This window comes from Coffea eugenioides, chromosome 2, assembly GCF_003713205.1.
Source record: "Coffea eugenioides isolate CCC68of chromosome 2, Ceug_1.0, whole genome shotgun sequence".
Taxonomy (NCBI): domain Eukaryota; kingdom Viridiplantae; phylum Streptophyta; class Magnoliopsida; order Gentianales; family Rubiaceae; genus Coffea; species Coffea eugenioides.
The window spans coordinates 1,867,064-1,886,149 of record NC_040036.1 but is presented as its reverse complement, the minus strand read 5'-3'; the positions used below and the strand labels follow the sequence as shown (position 1 = coordinate 1,886,149).

Below are 19,086 nucleotides of genomic sequence, written 5' to 3'. Positions count from 1 at the left end.
CAAGAAAAGTAGATCAATTAATCACCGTGCTTTGCTCAATGGCTACCACCAAAGTCTGTAAGATTTGGTGGGGTGGGAGATCAATGACTCAAAATTTGTCCCACCATCGATCACTATATATGATCTGTCACTTTAAATGATTCCAGACGGACACGGACGGTGGTGATTCAGTCCCCACCGATGATTTTTTCTTAGTTTCTTCAGGTCCCTCTCCCACTCCCATAGTATAGAATAAATATATGTCTATCGTGTCTAAAAAAAAAAAGAAAAAAGAAAAGTAGATCAATTGAAATTTTATACCCAAAACGAAATATTCTTACAACAATAAGGTCTATATATCTCAAACATAATTTATTCCCACACAATCGATAAATTTGCACGCTTGGAAGATTAAAAGCGCAAAATCCTGTGCAGGTTGAAGTTGTACCTGCCTAGGCTAGGAGTATAGCACCCGCCTTATCAACTCCCAGCCCCCCCACTTTGACGTTTCTGCAAAGTCAATCTCAGAAGCTCAAGGCATATCTTATTCCATATCAAAGATGCCAAAGCGCTGACTCCGGAACCACTTTGCTTCTCTCCTCCATCGACTGACAGAGACAATGTGGAAAATCTTTATATTCCTCTTCGGGTATAAATAGACAGAGAGATACCAGTGGTAATAAAAGAATCAAGGTCAGAGCCTGTCTCTGTATCTTTTGCTTCTCTTCACCCCACTCCTCCATTCTAATAGGCTCCCCCTGCATTTGCATTATTGATTATACTACAAGATTAATTATCTCTTCCAAAAGTCAGCGCCGTCCTCCTCGGGCCCCCTCTGATTTTTCCACCTTTTGTCTCCCATCTCCAATTTGCAGAATGCTACAGTACGCTAGTGGACAGGACAACACTGATGATTTTTAGCATTAAGGAAAAAGGGGAAAAAATAAAGCCTGTGCCCCTTTGTCTGTTTGTAGTTTTTTTTGGACTCTGAAGCCAAGCGTAAGCAGAGTGGTGGGATTGGAGAACTGGAGGTGTGTGCACTAAATAGTGTATATCCCGGCCCTGATGAATCGCTCAATATATGGCTGATGACTGGGATTTGTATGCGGTGGTGAGGAGCTGCTTCAACGCCGCTGCTGCATCAACAGCCTCCTCATCCACTACGACTGACGCCGCCATAGCCCCTGTTGAGAACAGCAGCCTGCCATCGGGAGAGACGCCGTCGTCGTCGTCATTCCTAGCTTCTCCTTCATTTCAAAGCGGCCACACTTCATCTGATTTTCCGGGCTTTGCAAATCACACGAGGGACTCCTTTCGGGGACTCCAAGAAATTTACAAGGAACCGTACGAGGATATAGTACAATCTTTCGTCGACCTTAATTCACAAGCTCAGCACATCCAAGCAATCCAAGGCCCTGGATGCACAGCAGATCAGACACCTCAACAGCAACGGATATATGGACAACCACAGCAGCTGATGCAGCAACCGCAAAGATATTCACACCTCAGCCGTGAGATGTTTGTTGGTTCTTCCCTTTCTTTTCCATCTACAAGTCCTCAGCCCGAAAGGCCGCGAAGAAGGTAAGCGAGCATTTACTAGAAAACTCCAGGAATACTAACTATTTTTGGATCTTCCAACCCAGATCGAGTCGAAATAACAACTAAATTAAGTTGTACGTCATAGAATTAATGTGGCTCAGCTTTTGAATATTAGTATACAATTCCAATCAACGATAGAGAAGAATCGAAACTAGCATAGAATCTTGACACCGTATTTTTAAGTGTTTCAAGAAATGCAAATTAATAGCATCTTCCTAAACAGGAAAAACCAGCAGGCCAAGAGGATTCAACAAATGACACAAGAAGAATTATCAGCTGATTCATGGGCATGGAGAAAATACGGTCAAAAGCCAATTAAAGATTCCCCGTATCCAAGGTTTTTTTCTCTTTGATCACCCATTCCGGCTATATCCCAATTATTTGGTTATCACATGGAAATGTTGCAAGGAAAAGTTCCGTCACATTAATTTTAACTTTCCGGATAATTGAGCAATGACACTAGATAGTTTTGTTGGGATAAAAAATCAATCAGAAACTACTACAGATGTAGCACCTCGAAAGGATGTACAGCGAGGAAACAAGTGGAGCGATGCCCTGCGGATCCTAGCATGTACGTGGTCTCATACAGCGGGGAACACTCGCACCCCCGTCCTACGCACCGGAGCTCCCTCGCTGGTACTACCCGCAGCAAAGTACCCCCCGCTGCCGCCGCCAGGCGCCCCACCACCACCACCGCTACTACTACTTCCACCACTAATATCCATAACATTGCCTCCTCATCAATAGCTTCTTGTTCTTCATCATCTCCAGCCTCTGCTTCCAGTTTCTCTCCAACCGCCACGCCCATAACAGAAGGCGACAGTGGCGTAGACGAAAATGTGGATCAAGAGACTGCAGATAACGAAAACAACAACAGCTGCGGCGCAGAATTATTATTTTCAGGGGAGGAGGAGTTAGAGGGGTGGGCGGATGATGGTGATGACGATGATGAAAATGATGGCGATGGGAACGGGGATGATGATATTCTCATTCCTAACTATGCTCTCGTGAATGATGATCGTTTCTTCAAGGGCTTACATTTTAAGGACTAAAGTCTGAAGTGGTAGCCTGGTGATAACTCGTAGTCGTACGTGACGTGGTACGAGGATTTTGTTCTCATCGCCTGCTGCGACGGCTGCTTAGTAGTTGGCCCGGGAAATTCGAGACATTTGGACTAGGACATCCGCAAGCTGTTGTGGCCGGCAGCCGAATTAATGAGGTGATCCTGAAAGAAATAAAACTGTGTTTATCCTCCACCCAACTTTCTTGTTTTCTTTTAGCCTGTGATTCCTTTAGATTTGTGACTTCAGCTTTATCAAAGTATTAGCAGCTTCTAAGGATCAGTCAGTCGTGTACTTGTTGGGTGAAGTTTTGTGTAGAATAAAAGGTGCCCAGCCACGAGCCAACCATTCCATGGAGTCAAATTTTGAGTCTGTCCTAGAATTCCTAAACGAGGATTCTATCTTTCATCATCGTTGAGGAGCTCATGGGACAAACATTCCCCGCAATTTCACCTGGAAAATAGATTTAATTGGTCTTTCTTTCATTTGACTGTTTCAGGACCTTATAAAATGACTGGTTATTTTTCATTTGCGTTACGCATCAAATAGTTGACCACCATTACATAATACAAGCCCCGCTTCCGACAGAATTTATAAGTGAAAGGAGATATCGAATAATAAAAAGGGAAAAAAAAAACTGAAAAGGTCACGTTACTCGAGATTCATTTTGTAAATTTGTGCCGAATATTTTAATTCAACAACTTCATCTTTAGCCCAATATATTAGCAGATTGGATTGGAAATGAATCTACTGTATAATACAATGCAAAGCTTAATGAACAAACATGTCATTTCTTGTTATTAGAGCTTAAAGATGAACAAACTATTCGATCTGATAAAAGCTCGTTAGAACTTGATTTATCAACTAGTCAAACCGAACTTGATTTATCAACTAGTCAAACTAAACTTGAATAACGTTTTATGTTTGATAACCTTTAAATTCAATAAAAAAAATTCGTTCAAACTCGATCTTGTAAAAAAAATAAATAAAATTTTAAGCTCGTTAAAATAATCAAATAAGTTTGAATACTAACGTATTCAATTTTATTAGGAACGGATATGTGTTGTTGTTAGCTACACAAGGAGAGTCAAGAAAAAAGCGGAGATACTAATGTGCTTTTAAGATTTAATGGACTCGGCTTAGTCTTGTATGAATGATAGTAGTTTGCCTTCATTGTGAAGTGGAAGAAAGTCAACTTTCGCTCTTTCAGCGCATACAATACACGTCACTTATAGACAGACACGCACGCCTAAAACCGATTCCCACGCTCTATTTTCTCATCATCATCATCTGTTCTTAGGGATAATTAGAGTCGTTAATCACAATTCAATTATGTTGATTTCTTCAAATCTGTTAATTCATCCATTAATTTTGAATTGATCTAAATGAGTATTCAATTAAATTCATTTAATTGGTGGATAATAGATTGATTCAATTCATCTATTTATACCTATTTAAAAATAATTATACATTTAAACTCAACTTTTAGTAAGTGTTAAGCAAATAAATTTAAATTTCTTACTAATCTAATAACACTCAAATACCATTATTTCTTGTCAAATAACATGCAAAAAAATAAATAGAATTTTAAATAAATGGATAATTGGATATATCTATACCCATTTATTTAAATAAATTCTGAAGTTTCTAGTTTAAGCTGGATGTCAAATAAGCTCGAACGCGTGTTTATTAATAGGAACGTCCCTGGTATTGTAAAATAAGCAAGAACTTCAATTTAAATGAAAGTCTCGCACCTCAACTCTATAAAGCTAACACGAGAGGGTCTCAGGGAGAAAATGATAAGTATTTCTTCCCACTATATTCCAATTAATTGTCCAGGTGGCGCTCCATCTTTTTGGCATTTCACTCTTCCCTACTAAATAAGGCAACTAGACTTCGTAGGCGTATGGACGGGTCTATCGACCTCTCGCACATTGAATATGTATAGTTTTGTCTAGTCCGGTTTGGAATGTGGCAATTGGCATGTAGAGAGCGAAAATCCGATGTTTGTTAAACTGAAATATGTAATTCGAATTGTGCATCTATTACATTATTGAATTGTTAAATATTAAATCTGATACATTTGGGTGCGTATTACGTTAAGTAATAAGTGAATAGTTTATCACTTATTTTTTATGATAAATTTTGTCTGAAAAATTTAGTATTACTTAATTAATCCAGATGTTCAATTTTTGTTATCAAGCACATCTGAATATGTTAAGATCTGCATCCAATAAATTTAAGTGTTGAATTGAATTATCAAATAGGACCAATTAATGAAAGTTAAAAGGGAAAAATTAGCACTACTCCTTTCAACTTAAAATTGATTATCTCGAACAGTGAGCATACACATGACGAACATTGTGCTAGGACACTTGTTTAGAAACCCCATATGTGCCTTCGAGATATCCCCAAAAGCAGGCCGAACATTGGATGTGAGCCTCTGAATGAATACACTTGGACACAAAATCAAAAGAACCCGTAATATCCAGCCTCCTGGGTGCTGGACCATAATCCAAAATGGCCCAATGAGTAACTCGCACCTTTTACTAGAAAAGTAAAGGGAACCAATTCGGAGTGTAGCTTGGTAATCTTCAGACTTCAGCTCTGACTTCCATTCCAATACTGAGTGAGCAAGCGAGCCACAGAACGATCTGCCCATCGAGTCAACTTGTCCAGAGAAAGAGCGTGTCAGAATGTTTCTGCGGAGGGTGGCTCGGCCGTTAATGATGATGGCGAAGGTGAAGGAGACGACGGGGATCGTAGGGCTAGATGTTGTGCCAAATGCTAGGGAGGTTTTAATCAGTCTGTATAGCAAAACCCTAGTGGAGATCAAGGCCGTCCCCGAGGATGAAGGATATCGTAAGGCTGTGGAAAGCTTCACCCGCCACCGGCTCAAGGTGTGCCGGGAGGAAGAGGACTGGGAATCGATCGAGAAGCGTCTGGGTTGCGGCCAGGTCGAAGAGCTTATTGAAGAGGCTAAGGATGAACTCAAGCTCATCGGCCACATGATCGGTATCCGCATTCTACATTTCATTTTCTTTTTTTCAAATAATTAAGAATGATTTTCTAGTCGCTTCCGTTGTTTATTATTATTATTATTTTTTAAATGCGTGGCATTTTCCCTGCATCTGCCGTGAAAAATATATATATTTTTAAAAAGTGATCAAATAAAATTTTCTGGTTGGTTTAATTGCTCTTGAGAAAGTTTGTGGACTGCTTGTAGGGGAGGGAGGGGGAAAATGGTGTTGCTTTGGGAAATAGTGGATGTTCTACAGTTAATTGTATGCTTTCTTACTGCTTGGTCTTCTATCCTTTTTTTTTTTTTTTGAGGATATAGAACGAGCTTTTGAGAAGATGACATTGTACGGTTTCAAAAAAAGCTTATTAAGTTTGCATCTTCTTTGCTATAAGTTTTCGAAGACTTGGACTGACATTGGAAGTTTTCATCCAATTCAGTTTTGAATCTATAGACATTTTAGTTTTGGGGATGATGAGGGCAGTGGAGCTAGAGAGAGTTGTTAACTATTCTTGTGCATTGACCACTGATTATTATTATTATTATTTTTTTTTACTTCTTTGAAAGGACTTGGGAGTTTTCCGGGGAGTGGTCAGAGCATAAAATAGAACTTTGGGTTTTGATAGGTGAATGGTTATCTTAGGAGTAGGGTAGTGGTAATTGTTTGATGAGTTGGTATTAGTAATATTTTTAACAATCTGTTTTCTAATTGATTATGAGAATCTGGATTGCAATTTGCTTTCTTATCTGATTTCTCGGCAGCTGTGAAGAACCTCAAGGTTCCTTCATATGGCTAGTTAGAGGTCAGAAGAAACCAAGCACCCTAGTTTAATAGAATTGAGCGAGCAAACTATTAAGTAGTAATGTCTTATTGAGTGAGTCAAGAAGTAAAAGCTCTCGTCATCTCTTCTTCTATTTTGCTCCTTTTCAAATGGTAAACAGTGAAAAATTGACGTGAACTAATCGCAAATTGATCTGTGACTTGGGAGTGCATGATCTAGTCAACAAAAGAAGTATTTTGCTGGTCTTGGTTGATCAGCTTCATGGCTATTGTCTATATTTGTCTTGTTGTATTGGTGGTTATGTATTTAAATTTTCAAACCACATTTGACAAACGTAGATGTTCTAAATGTTGAGAGGATGTAATGCTTTTTCTACTCTGATATTGTCACTCCAGAGTTGTTATCTTTACTAATCTTGATGCCAATTCCAAGTTTATACTGGTTCAAATGGCTTGAAACTGGAGCCATCTAATATTGGAGGAAGTCTCCAGTTAAATATTGCCGATTTGATGTTTTGGTCACTTGGGTGTCTTTGTTTCAAGTGCAGAGTGGAAACCATGGGGTATCCCAGATGATTATGAATGTGAAGTTATCGAAAATGATGCTCCAGTTCCAAAGCATATACCCTTGCATCGACCTGGTCCTCTTCCTGAAGAGTTTTATAGGACGCTTGAGGCCGTTTCTACCAACACTTTGGAAGATGCTGTTTCATGCTCAAAGAAAGATGAGCCTGCAATTGCATCTGGCGAGCAGCAATCTAAGTAGCACTCCACAGCTTCTTCTTTTGGCTTGTTCTTCTTTTTGCCGAGCCACATCAAGTTTATTAGTGATTGGTGCCCTCTTGTTTTTTGTAATTTCACAAAAACAGTTCTGTTCGGATCGGAGTTTATCTGTGGGATTAAAGATTGAACCACTAGTTAATAATCGGAAGTTGAGTGGCTTTTACCAAATTTGACCGCAGCTATCCGCATTCTGGTTTAACTAAACAACTTAGGGTAGTATGCCCATTTCACCCATGTCCCAAGGCGCCATTATTTCTTATTGTTTCTCATTTGAGTTCTTGCTGTTGGTTGGCTATCATGTAGTTAAACTGTTGCTGTCAGCTTAATTGATCCTTCCCTTGAATCACTATGAAGTTGAGGGGGTTCCTTGTTAATATACGTATTATATTTATGTGCTGCTCAAGTTTGGGATCCGTTTGACCCTCGTTGCCCCTTCACATGAACAATTTAGTTTTCTTAGGAGACTAGAAAGTGGACCATATATATTACCTTTTCAGTTAAACTGGTGGTCATCAAAGTTAGATTGAATGTTGATTGTCCCCAGTTTTCTGTTGAAATCCTTTAAACCGGTGTTTCTGTTTGCTATTACTTTCCTTGCAAAAACTCTTGCAGTATATGGTTGTGTAGCTGATGATCAAGAACAGTTTACTTCTTTCTGTTTGTTCACGTTCTTTTGTAAGTTGTTGGCAGGAATATTCTAAAGGGTAAATAGAACTTGCCGACCACCTGAGAAGGATCGATTGACGCTGCTTTCCTACATGACCTACAATCCAACAAATAAACTTGAATAAATTGAATTGGCATGAATTAACTTGGGGGCTGACTACTGAGTACCTTAATAACTTGGGGCCTTTCCAATGGGCGCAAATTTTGGTACTTGTTCATTACAATAATGTAAACAAAGAGCTTGAAACTGTGCTTGGATGTGTAGCGTCGCTCAATTAGCATGTCTATTAATTTGAATGAGTTTATTTTTTTAAAAAAAAGCAACTGAGAGTGATAAATACAAATATAGGAATTTCTAAATTCAAAGAGGTGTGACATCATCAACATGAGAATTTCTAAAATTAAAAAGTTTGGATTTTCCAACTTAGAAACCTGTTCATGTGTTATGATCAAGCATCGGTCAAACCTGTTTTAGCAGTCAACTTTCAACCCACTATTTTGTTGTTAACATTTGCAGCATGGTCAACTCCATCCTCAGGCCTCGGGGTTATGGTCCAAACTAACTACAAAATCCATCGGCGCTGATGATATCATCATTCTTGACGATGCCCTCGGAGGATCCAGACCCGAACCAGTGGACAGAGGTTGGATGAACCAATTTGAAGCAAGGATTTTTAACATTTTATAAGTAGCTTTGTTGGTCAAGATTCAACAACACTCCATAGCGTGTAGATGTCACAATGACTGATGTGCTCTTGAAGTGCAAAGGAATGGGATGCCTATGCGGTAAACTTTATTCATTTTGGGACCGTTTGAATTGTGAATTTGGATTTAGGAAAATATTCCAAATTGAATGCATTATTTACAGGAGAATTTAAGAATTTACAAAAATATTGGGGTAGGAAATGAACACATTCAGGGGCAAATGTCTACTTCCATTTAGAGATGTAATCGAGCCAAGTCGAACTTGAGTATTGCTATACTCGAGCTAGACTCGACTCATGTGTACCTAGGCTTGAGCTCGATCGAGTCCAAAAAATCGTAACTCGAGACTCGACTCGAAGAACTCCCTTTAAGCTCGAGACTCGACTCGACTTTTAGTCAAACTTTATCAAGTCGAGTCTAATCAAGCTTTTTGACTCGACTCGAAAAAGCTTCTGAACCTTATTTTCTTCCCTTTTTCTAGACATTTTTTCTTTTTAGATCTTTTTGCAATTATGTTATTACTTTTTTGCCATTATGAAATTTTATTATAAAGAAGAGTATATTGTAGTATATTGTAAATTCAGTATAAATTATACTCATAACGATCATTTTATAATTATAATACATATATATTATTTAAATACACCCCGACTCGACGAGTAGCACGACAAGCCTCAAGCCTCAAATTATTGGCTCAAAACTCGACTCAAAGACTAATCGAGTAGGCTCGAGACTCGGCTCGAACTCAGTCAAACCGAGTTCAAGCCAAGCCATCGAGTAGCTCGACTCGCGTACATCCTACGTCCATTTTCATTTCTTCTTCTCGACAAAGAAGCCTTCCAGCGTTTCAGCTGTGCTGCTTCTGTCTCTGGCGCTTTTCGCCTTTCCTGCATGGCGATAGCAATAATTGCCAACATAACTTCTGTATCACACACGCATCCACCAAATATTGAGGCACTCAAATTCTAGCCCTTTCCTTAGTCTACACCTAGCTGTTCTGTCGTTGTCAGGCAACAATGGCCGCCGGCCATTTTTCCCTGATTTGTACATGCTCACAGAACAGTAGGCTACAAGAAAATACACCTTAAACGAGAAAGGTCTAAGATTGAGAATGGTAATGACATCTATATGGAAGATTTTGAAATCGAGTAATTTTAAACTCCCAAAATCCCTCTGAATTTTATGTTGGATTTCAAGTCCAGAATTCCAGATACCTATTGGGAAACCAGATATATAAAGGATTTGGATAAGAATCTCAAATCCAAATCGACCATATCCCACAATCCAAAGTAAATGAAAAACGAGTTGTTGCCATTGGTCCGAAAGCCGAAATTTCTGCTAGCTAACATCCCTTCACCTCCTCACTGTAGTTGACTAGTTGTCAAAGAATCTCCTCCAGCGAGTACAGTTTTTTAAACAGAGAAACTCTGAAAAATGACAATAGAGACGGTTATATGAACTTGAATCTAGAAAAAAAAAGAAAAAAGTTACTTGCCAGTTAGAATGTATCTTTTCAGCATCTCATGAAGCAAAAACATCTTTCTGTCTGAATTCTGAAAGCAGCTCAGTCACAATTGGTTCATTTCCTTATCTTGCTTATACCACATCCAGTAAGCTTTACTGGGACCTTCACCTCATTAAAACACTGAAGCTGTTGTCTGTCGAGGAAACTATAATATCAACATGTGTTGCCTTCTTCGCAACAAATCATGATAAGCATAGACATATTGTCTGGGATGCTTACAAACCTGTTGTAAAGAAGACCACGTGCCACTTCCAATCTGAGACTGTGAGATTAGGATTCTCACGAGCATTTGTATGAATACCATTTTAGCTTTACATTCTGTCTGCTATGTTCAAGTATCATGTTAAGATGGTACATATCCAGCAATTAACAGAGGGACCATGTTGCTTTTCTCCATCCAGCTATTGCTATAATCTTTCTGTATTATGCCTCTCTCTTTCATCATGCGCAGGTTCTCTCTTAGGTCAGATTTGCCGGAGTTCTCATACATGTCTGCAAGAAGCAAATAAAATGCTGGATTACAAGGTTCAAGTTCAAGACCTCGACTTGCCATTTCTTCACCAAGGGGTACATCTGAATGTATTTTGCAGGCATTCAACATTGTTTTGTAGATCAATGCATCAGGCCTGAAAGGCATCGTCTCTATTATAGCCATTGCCTCCTGCATCCTGCCAGCTCTGCCTAGTAGGTCAACCAAACAAACGTAATGCTCTAATTCTGGGACTGCATCATTTGCTTCTCTAGTAGAATGAAAATATTCTAAAGCCATATCAACCAAACCACAACGTCTGCAAGCAGATAGAACCGCCAATATTGTTGTGGAATCAGGTCTAACTCCTGCTAACTTCATGTCTTCAAAAGTGGAGAGAGCAGAGGAGAAGTGACCGCTAACTGCTAGGCTGAAAATCAAGCTGTTCCATGAGACTACGTCTGGCTGACAAGCTTCATCAAAGGCTCTCTTTACATCATGCATGCACCCACATTTGCCATAAAAAGCAATCAAACCATTTGAGACTGAGGTCCAGCCACTGAAGCCAGATTTAATAGCGTAACAATGAAGTTGCTTCCCCTGCAGTATTGCACCTAAGCTGGCTGATGCTGACAAGACAGTGGACAGGGTAAACCCATCCATCTCAATGTTATCTTCTTGCATGTAACTGATCACCTCCAAAGCCATTTCAAAAAGTCCTAATTGGTTAAGTTTGCTCGCTATGCTTGTATATGTGATAACATCTCTATGATGCATTTCACCTATTATACGCCATGCATCATCAACCATATGGAGTCCAGCATAGGCACCAACAAGAGCATTCGCCACAACTATATCATGGCCAATGTTCATTTTGATTATGTATCCATGAAACCTTCTTGTATGATTTGCAGATTTCATCATTCCACAAGCCTGAAGGATACTGGACAAGGTAAAAGAATTTGGCATTATCCCTGCAAACTGCATCTTTTCAAATGCTTGAAAAGCCTCGTATCCAAGACCATGTTCAACAAAGCCAGCAATCAAGGAAGTCCAAGAGATGATGTTTGGTGACCTTATTTGTTCAAATACTTTAAAAGCGTCAATTATTCCACCAGAACATTTCAAATACATATCAATGAGTGCATTTCCAACAGAAACATTATTTTCCAAACCAATCTCAATAACCCTTGAGTGAAATTGTATCCCCAATTGCAATGTCAGAGCTAATGAGCAGCCATTCAAGACTACAGCATATGTATAACTATTTGGAGTGATCCCATGGGCCACCATCTGCTGTATTGCATCAACAGCCTCCTTGATCTCCAAGTTATGGCAAAAGCCACTCAATAGTGTTGTGCATAGAACTGTATCTTGCTCAAGAGTTTGCTTTGAGACCTTCATAGCATCTTCCATTCTCTTACATCTTGCATACATGTCAGTAAGAGCTGTCTTCAAAACCAAATTCAGCCGAATGCCCAAGACTAACATCCTGGCGTGGACTAATCTCCCAGAATTTAAATAAGTAAGACCACCACATGCGCTCAAAATTTTTGCATACGTGTATTCATTTGGTTGAATTTCTCGTTTGATCATGCATATGAAGAGTCGCAGCGCAGTAATCCAGCTCCCCTCTTGGATAAATGAAGAGATCATAGTTGTCCAAGAAACAGTGTCACCATTCCGCATATTCATGAATATCTTCTGTGCTGCTTCTTTTTTATCACATTTAGAGTACATATCAATCAAACTGCTAGTTAAAACAGGATTTGAATCAAAACCATTCTTTGTTGCACAGGCCTGGACTTTAGTTCCTTGGTCACAATCCCGAAGAGCTGAGCAGGCCCTGATCACAATCGAAAGTGTATACTCATTTGGGCATTCCCCAGAAAACTTCATCAAATCATACAGCTCAAGAGCTTCCTCGTAGCAACCATCTTTGACATAAGCAGACAACAATCCAGACCAGGACACAACATCCTTGTATGGCATTTCCTCAAAGAAGTGGCGTGCATGATCAACTCCATAGCATTTTGAATATAGAGCGAGCAAGTTATTGCTGATCCATAAATTATCTTGAAAACCCGCTTTGATAATTGGGCTGTGGACACAAATGCCCTCTTTCAGTAATTGTTTATTGCAATATGATACAATCTTTGAGCAGGTTTCTTCGAAATTGTGTGGTCCTGTCCTGTGTGAAAGCCTCAAGGCATTTCGCCATGACATATTGTAAAACTTTTCAAAACAAATTTGAATGGCTTAAAAAGGAAATAAATTAATTGAGACCGTTTGAATTACTCTATTTTTTAAAAGTTTTATAAAAAAAAATACATTATAATATATGTAAATTAAAAAAATAATTAAAAAATATATCAAAAAATCTTTTTAAAAAAATTACAATCCAAGCACGGCCATAGTAACATTTAGCGAGGCGTGTACTACTCACATGCCAAATGAGGAAGCAGCTAAGAAGTCTGAAAGAAGATGCTTACCGGTTGACGCTTCTAGCCTTCAAGTAAACGTGCCTTCTATTTTCCAGAAGATTAATAGTAAAAACTAAAAGGGCAAATTATCTAATTGGCCCTTTAACTCTTTGTCCAGGTAAAATTAAGCCCCTCATCTATTTTTTGATGACTTTAAGCCCTTGAACCTGTAAAAGTGGGAAACCGTGGCCCTTTTAGCCAGTTTCTCCGGTTTTGCAACCGGAGGACCAATTCACACGAATGCAAGTGTGCTTCTTCAAAGGGCATTTTTGTCCGCATATTCTAAACAAAAAGGGCACAACTCCTCCCTCCTTTCCATTTTCCGAACCCAACCCAACTGCTAGTCGAAACTTCACAGCAACAATGGAAGCAACAATGGAGTGGCAAGAGAAAATCTTTCCTACATTTTCCTTACCCATTTTCATCTTCCCTTAAGGATCTTTGCGGAGGGAGAAGAGCAAGAGAGAATCAGCACTGTCAGGTTTGGGTATCATCGAGATTGAAGCAACAAGGAGTGGCAAATCAGGCCGGAAAATCATCGACATTGAAGCAAGAGAGAAGTCTGAAAGGAAAAAAAAAGGGGGGAGAAGGTAAAAGCTTTGTGAAGGGAAGGAAAAAATGCGCAAATATCGCGGCCATCTGCTTCCTACTTGTCGTTGTGGTAAAGTCACGAAGATGATTACTTCTTGGACTGATAGAAATCCAGGAAGAAGGTACGCCGTGTGCTCAAAAGAAGTTGGTGGCTGCGGGTATTGGAATTGGATTGACGAAGAGATGTGCCGTCGTTCTATTGAGCTGATACCAGGCCTTCTAAGGAGGATCAATGCAACAGAAAAGCAAAAAGACGAATTTGAAACTGCAGCCGCGAGATCCGAGGCAAAAGCTGCCAAGTTGAAGGCAAAATTGAGAGAAACAGAGAAGCAGCTGCGGTGGCAAAAATGGTTGAATAAGTTCCTTGTAAGGGTTTTTGTGGTAAGTTGGTTGGTTGCTGTAATAATGGTGCTTACAGAGAAAAAAATTGCAGGTGGAGTCTCTCTTGGGATGCTCCAAATTGGGAATAAATGTAATGGGATTATGCAAATTGAAGATGATACATGAAGGGCAGTGTGTAAGTGTAACATATTGCCATCGGTACTGCCAGTTTTGAGGACCATGGATGGAGCAAATGGATCTATAGTGTATGATGCAGATGGTTAGGGAGAAGTATATTGTATTGTTTAGCTTAAACAAGTCTTTGTTGTACCCACAGATTAGTGTAAAAGCGTGGTTGAACCCAATCAATGCTAACTGTAATTTTCGGCAAGTAATGTGATGAGAATTATTTATCCCAATTCGCATGTCATGGGCTTTGTTAGATGTATTTGATTTATCTAGTCAACAAAAACTGCTATACCAAACCATACAAATATAAGATAGTAACTGCATAACATTAGAATATAATTAGCAAAAGGAAATTACAATGATGTTTGCCTGTAAATACAGTCAACAATCACTTTCATAGGAAACAGACAAATACACAAAAAGCACAGTCAACAATCACTTTCATAGGAAACAGACAAATACACAAAAAGCAGTGACCTGTGTCCATATTGCTAGATACCAAGCACAGGCACATGCTTTGATTCCCCACAAAAGCCTATTCAAAAAAATATCATTTATAGTTTCAACATTCTAGTTACATTCATTTACAGTCAACAAAATCACACAAAAATATTTGCAGGTCCAGCAATACTTCAAGAACTTGTTCTAGATGGACCCTTTCCTCTTCCCCTTCCCCTGCCTCTTCCTCTTCCTTCACCTCTTCCCTTGCCAGTTTCCAACATTGAAAGGTGGATCTTTACCCAAATAAGCATAGTTGAGATTAATAAAACCTTTGTCTGCTTCTGTCAGTGGCCTTTTTGATGTACTTCTCTTGTGCCTATGAACTGGTGGTCTTGAGGTGGATTGCTGGGACTGAGGTTGATGTGTTGGTGGCTGCTGAGAAGGCTGGGACTGAGGTTGATGTGTTGGCTGCTGTTGAGAAGGCTGGGACTGAGGTTGATGTGTTGGTGGCTGTGTTGGTGGCTGCTGAGAAGGCTGGGACTGAGGTTGATGTGTTGGCTGCTGCTGAGTTTTTTGCTGATTTCTTTGTCCCTGATTCTTGCTTACCTACATATTAAAGAAAGCATTTCAGATCACAAAAAAAGGTCACAAACAGGCTGAAAGTTATAATGAAGTGCAAACGCACACGTTGTCTTTTTGTTGGTGCTTCGTGCTGCTGCTGATTACATGGTTGTCCAGTAGGTGGTGGTTGTTGAGAAGGTTGCTGTTCAGTAGATGACTTAGGAGGATTCTTGCAAGTTTTAGCATTATGTCCAATCCCTCCACACTTTCTACAGTGGATTACAACCCTCTTTCGCAACCTTTTGCCATGATCTTTTCCTTCTGTAACATCTCTCTTTCTAGCTTTCTTTAGCTTACCAGGTTGAGTGACACTTGCTGGTGGGTCCAACTCCAGCATGTTTGACTGTGGCCACTGAATATCTCCATTAATAGGCTGCAACACATTATCATAGATGGTAAAAAATACCTCCCTATGATAGCATTTAGCCAACATTTTGTAGGGATCCTTTTTAGCTCTATGTAGAGCAGCAATTGCATGGGAACATGGAATGCCACTCAAGGCCCACAAATTGCAGGTGCACTCATTTTTGTCAAGGTCAACAGCAAATTGGGCTCCCCGTGGCCCTTTTGCTTGATAACCTGAGCCAGAATTCCATGTTATTTCCCATTGTGCTGCACGTTTGACCCTTTCTTCCACAATTTCTCTAATGAGTGGTCCACCATCTAACTTGTATTTTTCCATTGCTGCCCTTCTCTTTTGGATCCTTTCCATCAGGTATTCCCTAATAGCCTCCATCATAGAAATAATAGGCTGGTCCCTAGCCTCTAAAATATGGGCATTAAATGATTCACACAGGTTATTAACCAACATATCACACTGTGTATGTTTGGAAAAAAAGGCCTTACACCAATGTCGAGGGTGTGGTCCCTTCTTCACCCATGCATGTGCTTCTTTGTCATAGGCTTCAAGGTCATCCAAGGCTTGGTTGAAATGTTCAACTGTTGTGGTGCTTGCTATATGCCACAATCGATCCTTTAAACCTAATCCTGGATATTTTTTCTTGAAATTCCTATACATGTGTTGAACACAGTATCTGTGTTCAGAATTTGGTAGAACCTCTGCGAGTGCTCTGTCCAGTCCCTACAAAAAATATCACAACAGGTATAAGTTAGATATCCAAGCCAAGTGGTGAGTTTGAGGGCAACAAGTATGCTATATTAAAAGTTCAGGGGCTTGTTTTTACCTACACTAAAAGTTAAGGGGCTTAAATTCTGCTATACAAAATTAAGGGGCTTATTTTTACCATAGATTAAAAGTTTTAGAGCTCTCATTAAGCTTTTACCTTCTGCTGGTCAGACATGAAAGTATAATGTCCCTGGTTCTGTATTTCCAGGTCGCCACTCAAGAGGGTTAGGAACCATCTCCATTGCTCCGTGGCCTCCTTTTCAACAGCTGCCCATGCAACTGGCCAAAAGCCATTGTTGGGATCCACTGCAATAGCTGTCAACAGCTGGCCTGGGTATCTACCTTTAATATGACATCCATCCAAACACAAAATAGGTCTGCACCCATCTTTAAAGCCTTTCTTCAGTGGGCCAAGGCAGCAGTACATCCTCATGAACCTTGGATTACATCCAGGTTCTCTAAATGGAGTGAACATAACCTCCATTGTACTGCCAGGATGAGTCCTTTTAATTTCTTCACAATATTGCCATATTTTCTTGTATTGTGACTCAACTGACCCCTTGATCTTCTCTATAGCTAGTGTCTTGGCCTTAGCTGCAACATGCTTAGATACTTCTGCCTGGTAGTCTTCATGGACTGTTTGCCTTAACTCTCTTGTTGGCAGATTGTTATTTGATCTTATCCTCTCTACATACCTGTCAGACAGCCACTTGGCTGTAATATTCTTATTTTTCCATGCATGGCTGCATGTTTCATGGACATCATGCAGAGTCTTTACTACCAAATCCTTTGTGCCCAGAGCCTTTTCTATTGAAGCAAATACAAACCATTTACATGGTTCCCTACACTTGGCCCTCACCCTGGTGGGCTCATTTTTACTGGTCCAAACAGGTTTACCCATCCTAATCCCATACTCAGTCACAGCAGATTTGAATTGTGCTCTTGACTCAAACTTCATCCCAATCTCGAATTTGGGATCCCTGAGGAATTTCTCTAGGACAAAGTCTTTGTATCTCCCTTTGAATTCATCATCTGATGAGTCATTGTCACTGCTCAGGTGATCAGGGATGTAATCTTGTTGGAGTGAATCTATATCCTCTGGTCCCTGGCTAGTTTGTTCTGCTGATCTGGTTCTCTTTCTCCTAACTTGTTTCTTTCTCGCACCTTGCTGTTGTTTTTCCAGGTCAGTTTCTGTTTGCCTTCCACAAACATTCTCCTGTTCTGAACATTGCGTCTGGTCAGTTGTTTCATCTCTCTGCTGTTGCTATGAAGTTTCACCACAGCCATCAGCATTCGAATTCAAAATGTGCAGCATAATCTCTTCACCACCATAGTCATTGGCACCACTAAATCTATCATTTTCTTCCTCTACTTGGGATTCAGATTCATCATCTATGTTTTCACCCTCTGCTTCATGTTCACCTTGCTGTCCACCACCATAGTCAGCTTTATGTTCACCCTCTGCTTCATGTTCACCTTCGTGTTCACCACCACCATAGTCAGCTTCATGTTCACCCTCTGCTTCATGTTCACCTTCGTGTTCACCACCACCATAGTCAGCTTCATGTTCACCCTCTACTGTCCCAACATTACTAGCTGCATGAGTGCTTTTTGCTGTTTTTTCACCCCCTACTTTTTCAACCGTATCTACACCTTCTACTGCCCTAACATTACTATCCCTTTGACTGTTTTTTGCCCTTTTTTCACCCCATACATTCCCAACCATACAATCCCTTCTACTACTCTTCTCAGTACCTACATATCTAGTTATGCATTGTTCCTCATCTACTTCCTCTATGACAACTCCAGTTTTCTTTTTCCCCTTGTCTGGTGACTCTATTATTACAGGATTTTTCAGTTCTTCAATTTCTGGGTCTGTCAGATGATGGCAATACACTTCCATCACCTTGAATTTATATGCCCAGTCACAGAATGTCCTAACATGGGTATCCATCACCTTGAATTTATATGCCCAGTCACAGAATGTCCTAACATGGGTATCAGTAGACAATTCTCTCAAACCAGTCCTCATGTCTGCAACTGGTTCAAGGTAATAGTATAAAATGGTTGCATTACGATGACCAACTTTTCCAACCATTTTATTCAACTCATGGATTGACATACGTTCAGCATCACACATATCTATGTAGGCCACTTCTCCATTCTCATAACTGACATAATTTCCCCAATTTATTCTTCCCCCATGGTGTAATCTTATGCTAAATATTTTACATTCTGGATCTGCATATCAATATGAATATATTGTTTCAATACAAGTTGGGCTACAACAAATGCAGATAAATATACTATTCAAATTCAAATATAATTAATTAAAATTTCTTTTTCTTTTTCACATGCTTTTTAAAAAAGTAACCCTAATGTAATGCTTAAATCGAAGTTAAACAATAAAAAAGTTCCAACTTTTAATGAAATGCTAATTATTCGTAAATTCCTACACTTTTTGAACAACTAAACAACAAACTTAGGTGCCCACCACCATACCCCCACATCTAGGACCACTGGCACGCCACTTTCAGTAACCCCCACCACCAAAATTTTACTCTCTTCACCCATCTGACCACTAAATATGCTACCTATTTCACATTTAAAGGTTTTCGAACGAATATACATACCATAAGCGAGGACAGGATCAAAGTATTCATTTTTCGGCCTGATTTGCCACCCCTCCATTGTTGCTTCAATGTCGATGATACCCAAACCCGACAA

The 19,086-nt window shown here is 39.7% G+C and overlaps 4 protein-coding genes across 4 annotated transcripts; 2 read left to right on the top strand and 2 right to left on the bottom strand.

Annotated features, from left to right (window-relative positions):
- Window positions 1-866: 866 nt before the first annotated feature.
- LOC113763727 (WRKY transcription factor 22) lies at window positions 867-3,078 on the top strand. The gene is made up of 3 exons (XM_027307638.1): window positions 867-1,560; window positions 1,802-1,915; window positions 2,072-3,078. Exons 1-3 carry the CDS (start codon window positions 1,061-1,063, stop codon window positions 2,628-2,630), a joined length of 1,173 nt encoding a protein of 390 aa, XP_027163439.1. The 5' UTR covers window positions 867-1,060; the 3' UTR covers window positions 2,631-3,078.
- Window positions 3,079-5,224: 2,146 nt separating this feature from the next.
- On the top strand, window positions 5,225-7,593 carry LOC113761053 (probable NADH dehydrogenase [ubiquinone] 1 alpha subcomplex subunit 5, mitochondrial). The gene is made up of 2 exons (XM_027303868.1): window positions 5,225-5,654; window positions 6,988-7,593. Exons 1-2 carry the CDS (start codon window positions 5,336-5,338, stop codon window positions 7,203-7,205), a joined length of 537 nt encoding a protein of 178 aa, XP_027159669.1. The 5' UTR covers window positions 5,225-5,335; the 3' UTR covers window positions 7,206-7,593.
- Window positions 7,594-9,671: 2,078 nt separating this feature from the next.
- On the bottom strand, window positions 9,672-11,497 carry LOC113763474 (pentatricopeptide repeat-containing protein At5g52850, chloroplastic). Its single transcript, XM_027307302.1, has 2 exons — window positions 10,342-11,497; window positions 9,672-10,251 (listed from the first exon to the last, which is right to left on the bottom strand). The coding sequence occupies exon 1, from the start codon at window positions 11,458-11,460 to the stop codon at window positions 10,462-10,464; it is 999 nt and encodes a 332-aa protein (XP_027163103.1). The 5' UTR covers window positions 11,461-11,497; the 3' UTR covers window positions 9,672-10,251; window positions 10,342-10,461.
- A 10-nt stretch (window positions 11,498-11,507) lies between these two features.
- Window positions 11,508-12,813, bottom strand: LOC113762500 (pentatricopeptide repeat-containing protein At5g52850, chloroplastic-like). The gene is made up of 2 exons (XM_027305971.1): window positions 11,570-12,813; window positions 11,508-11,520 (listed from the first exon to the last, which is right to left on the bottom strand). Exons 1-2 carry the CDS (start codon window positions 12,811-12,813, stop codon window positions 11,508-11,510), a joined length of 1,257 nt encoding a protein of 418 aa, XP_027161772.1.
- Between the last annotated feature and the right edge of the window lie 6,273 nt (window positions 12,814-19,086).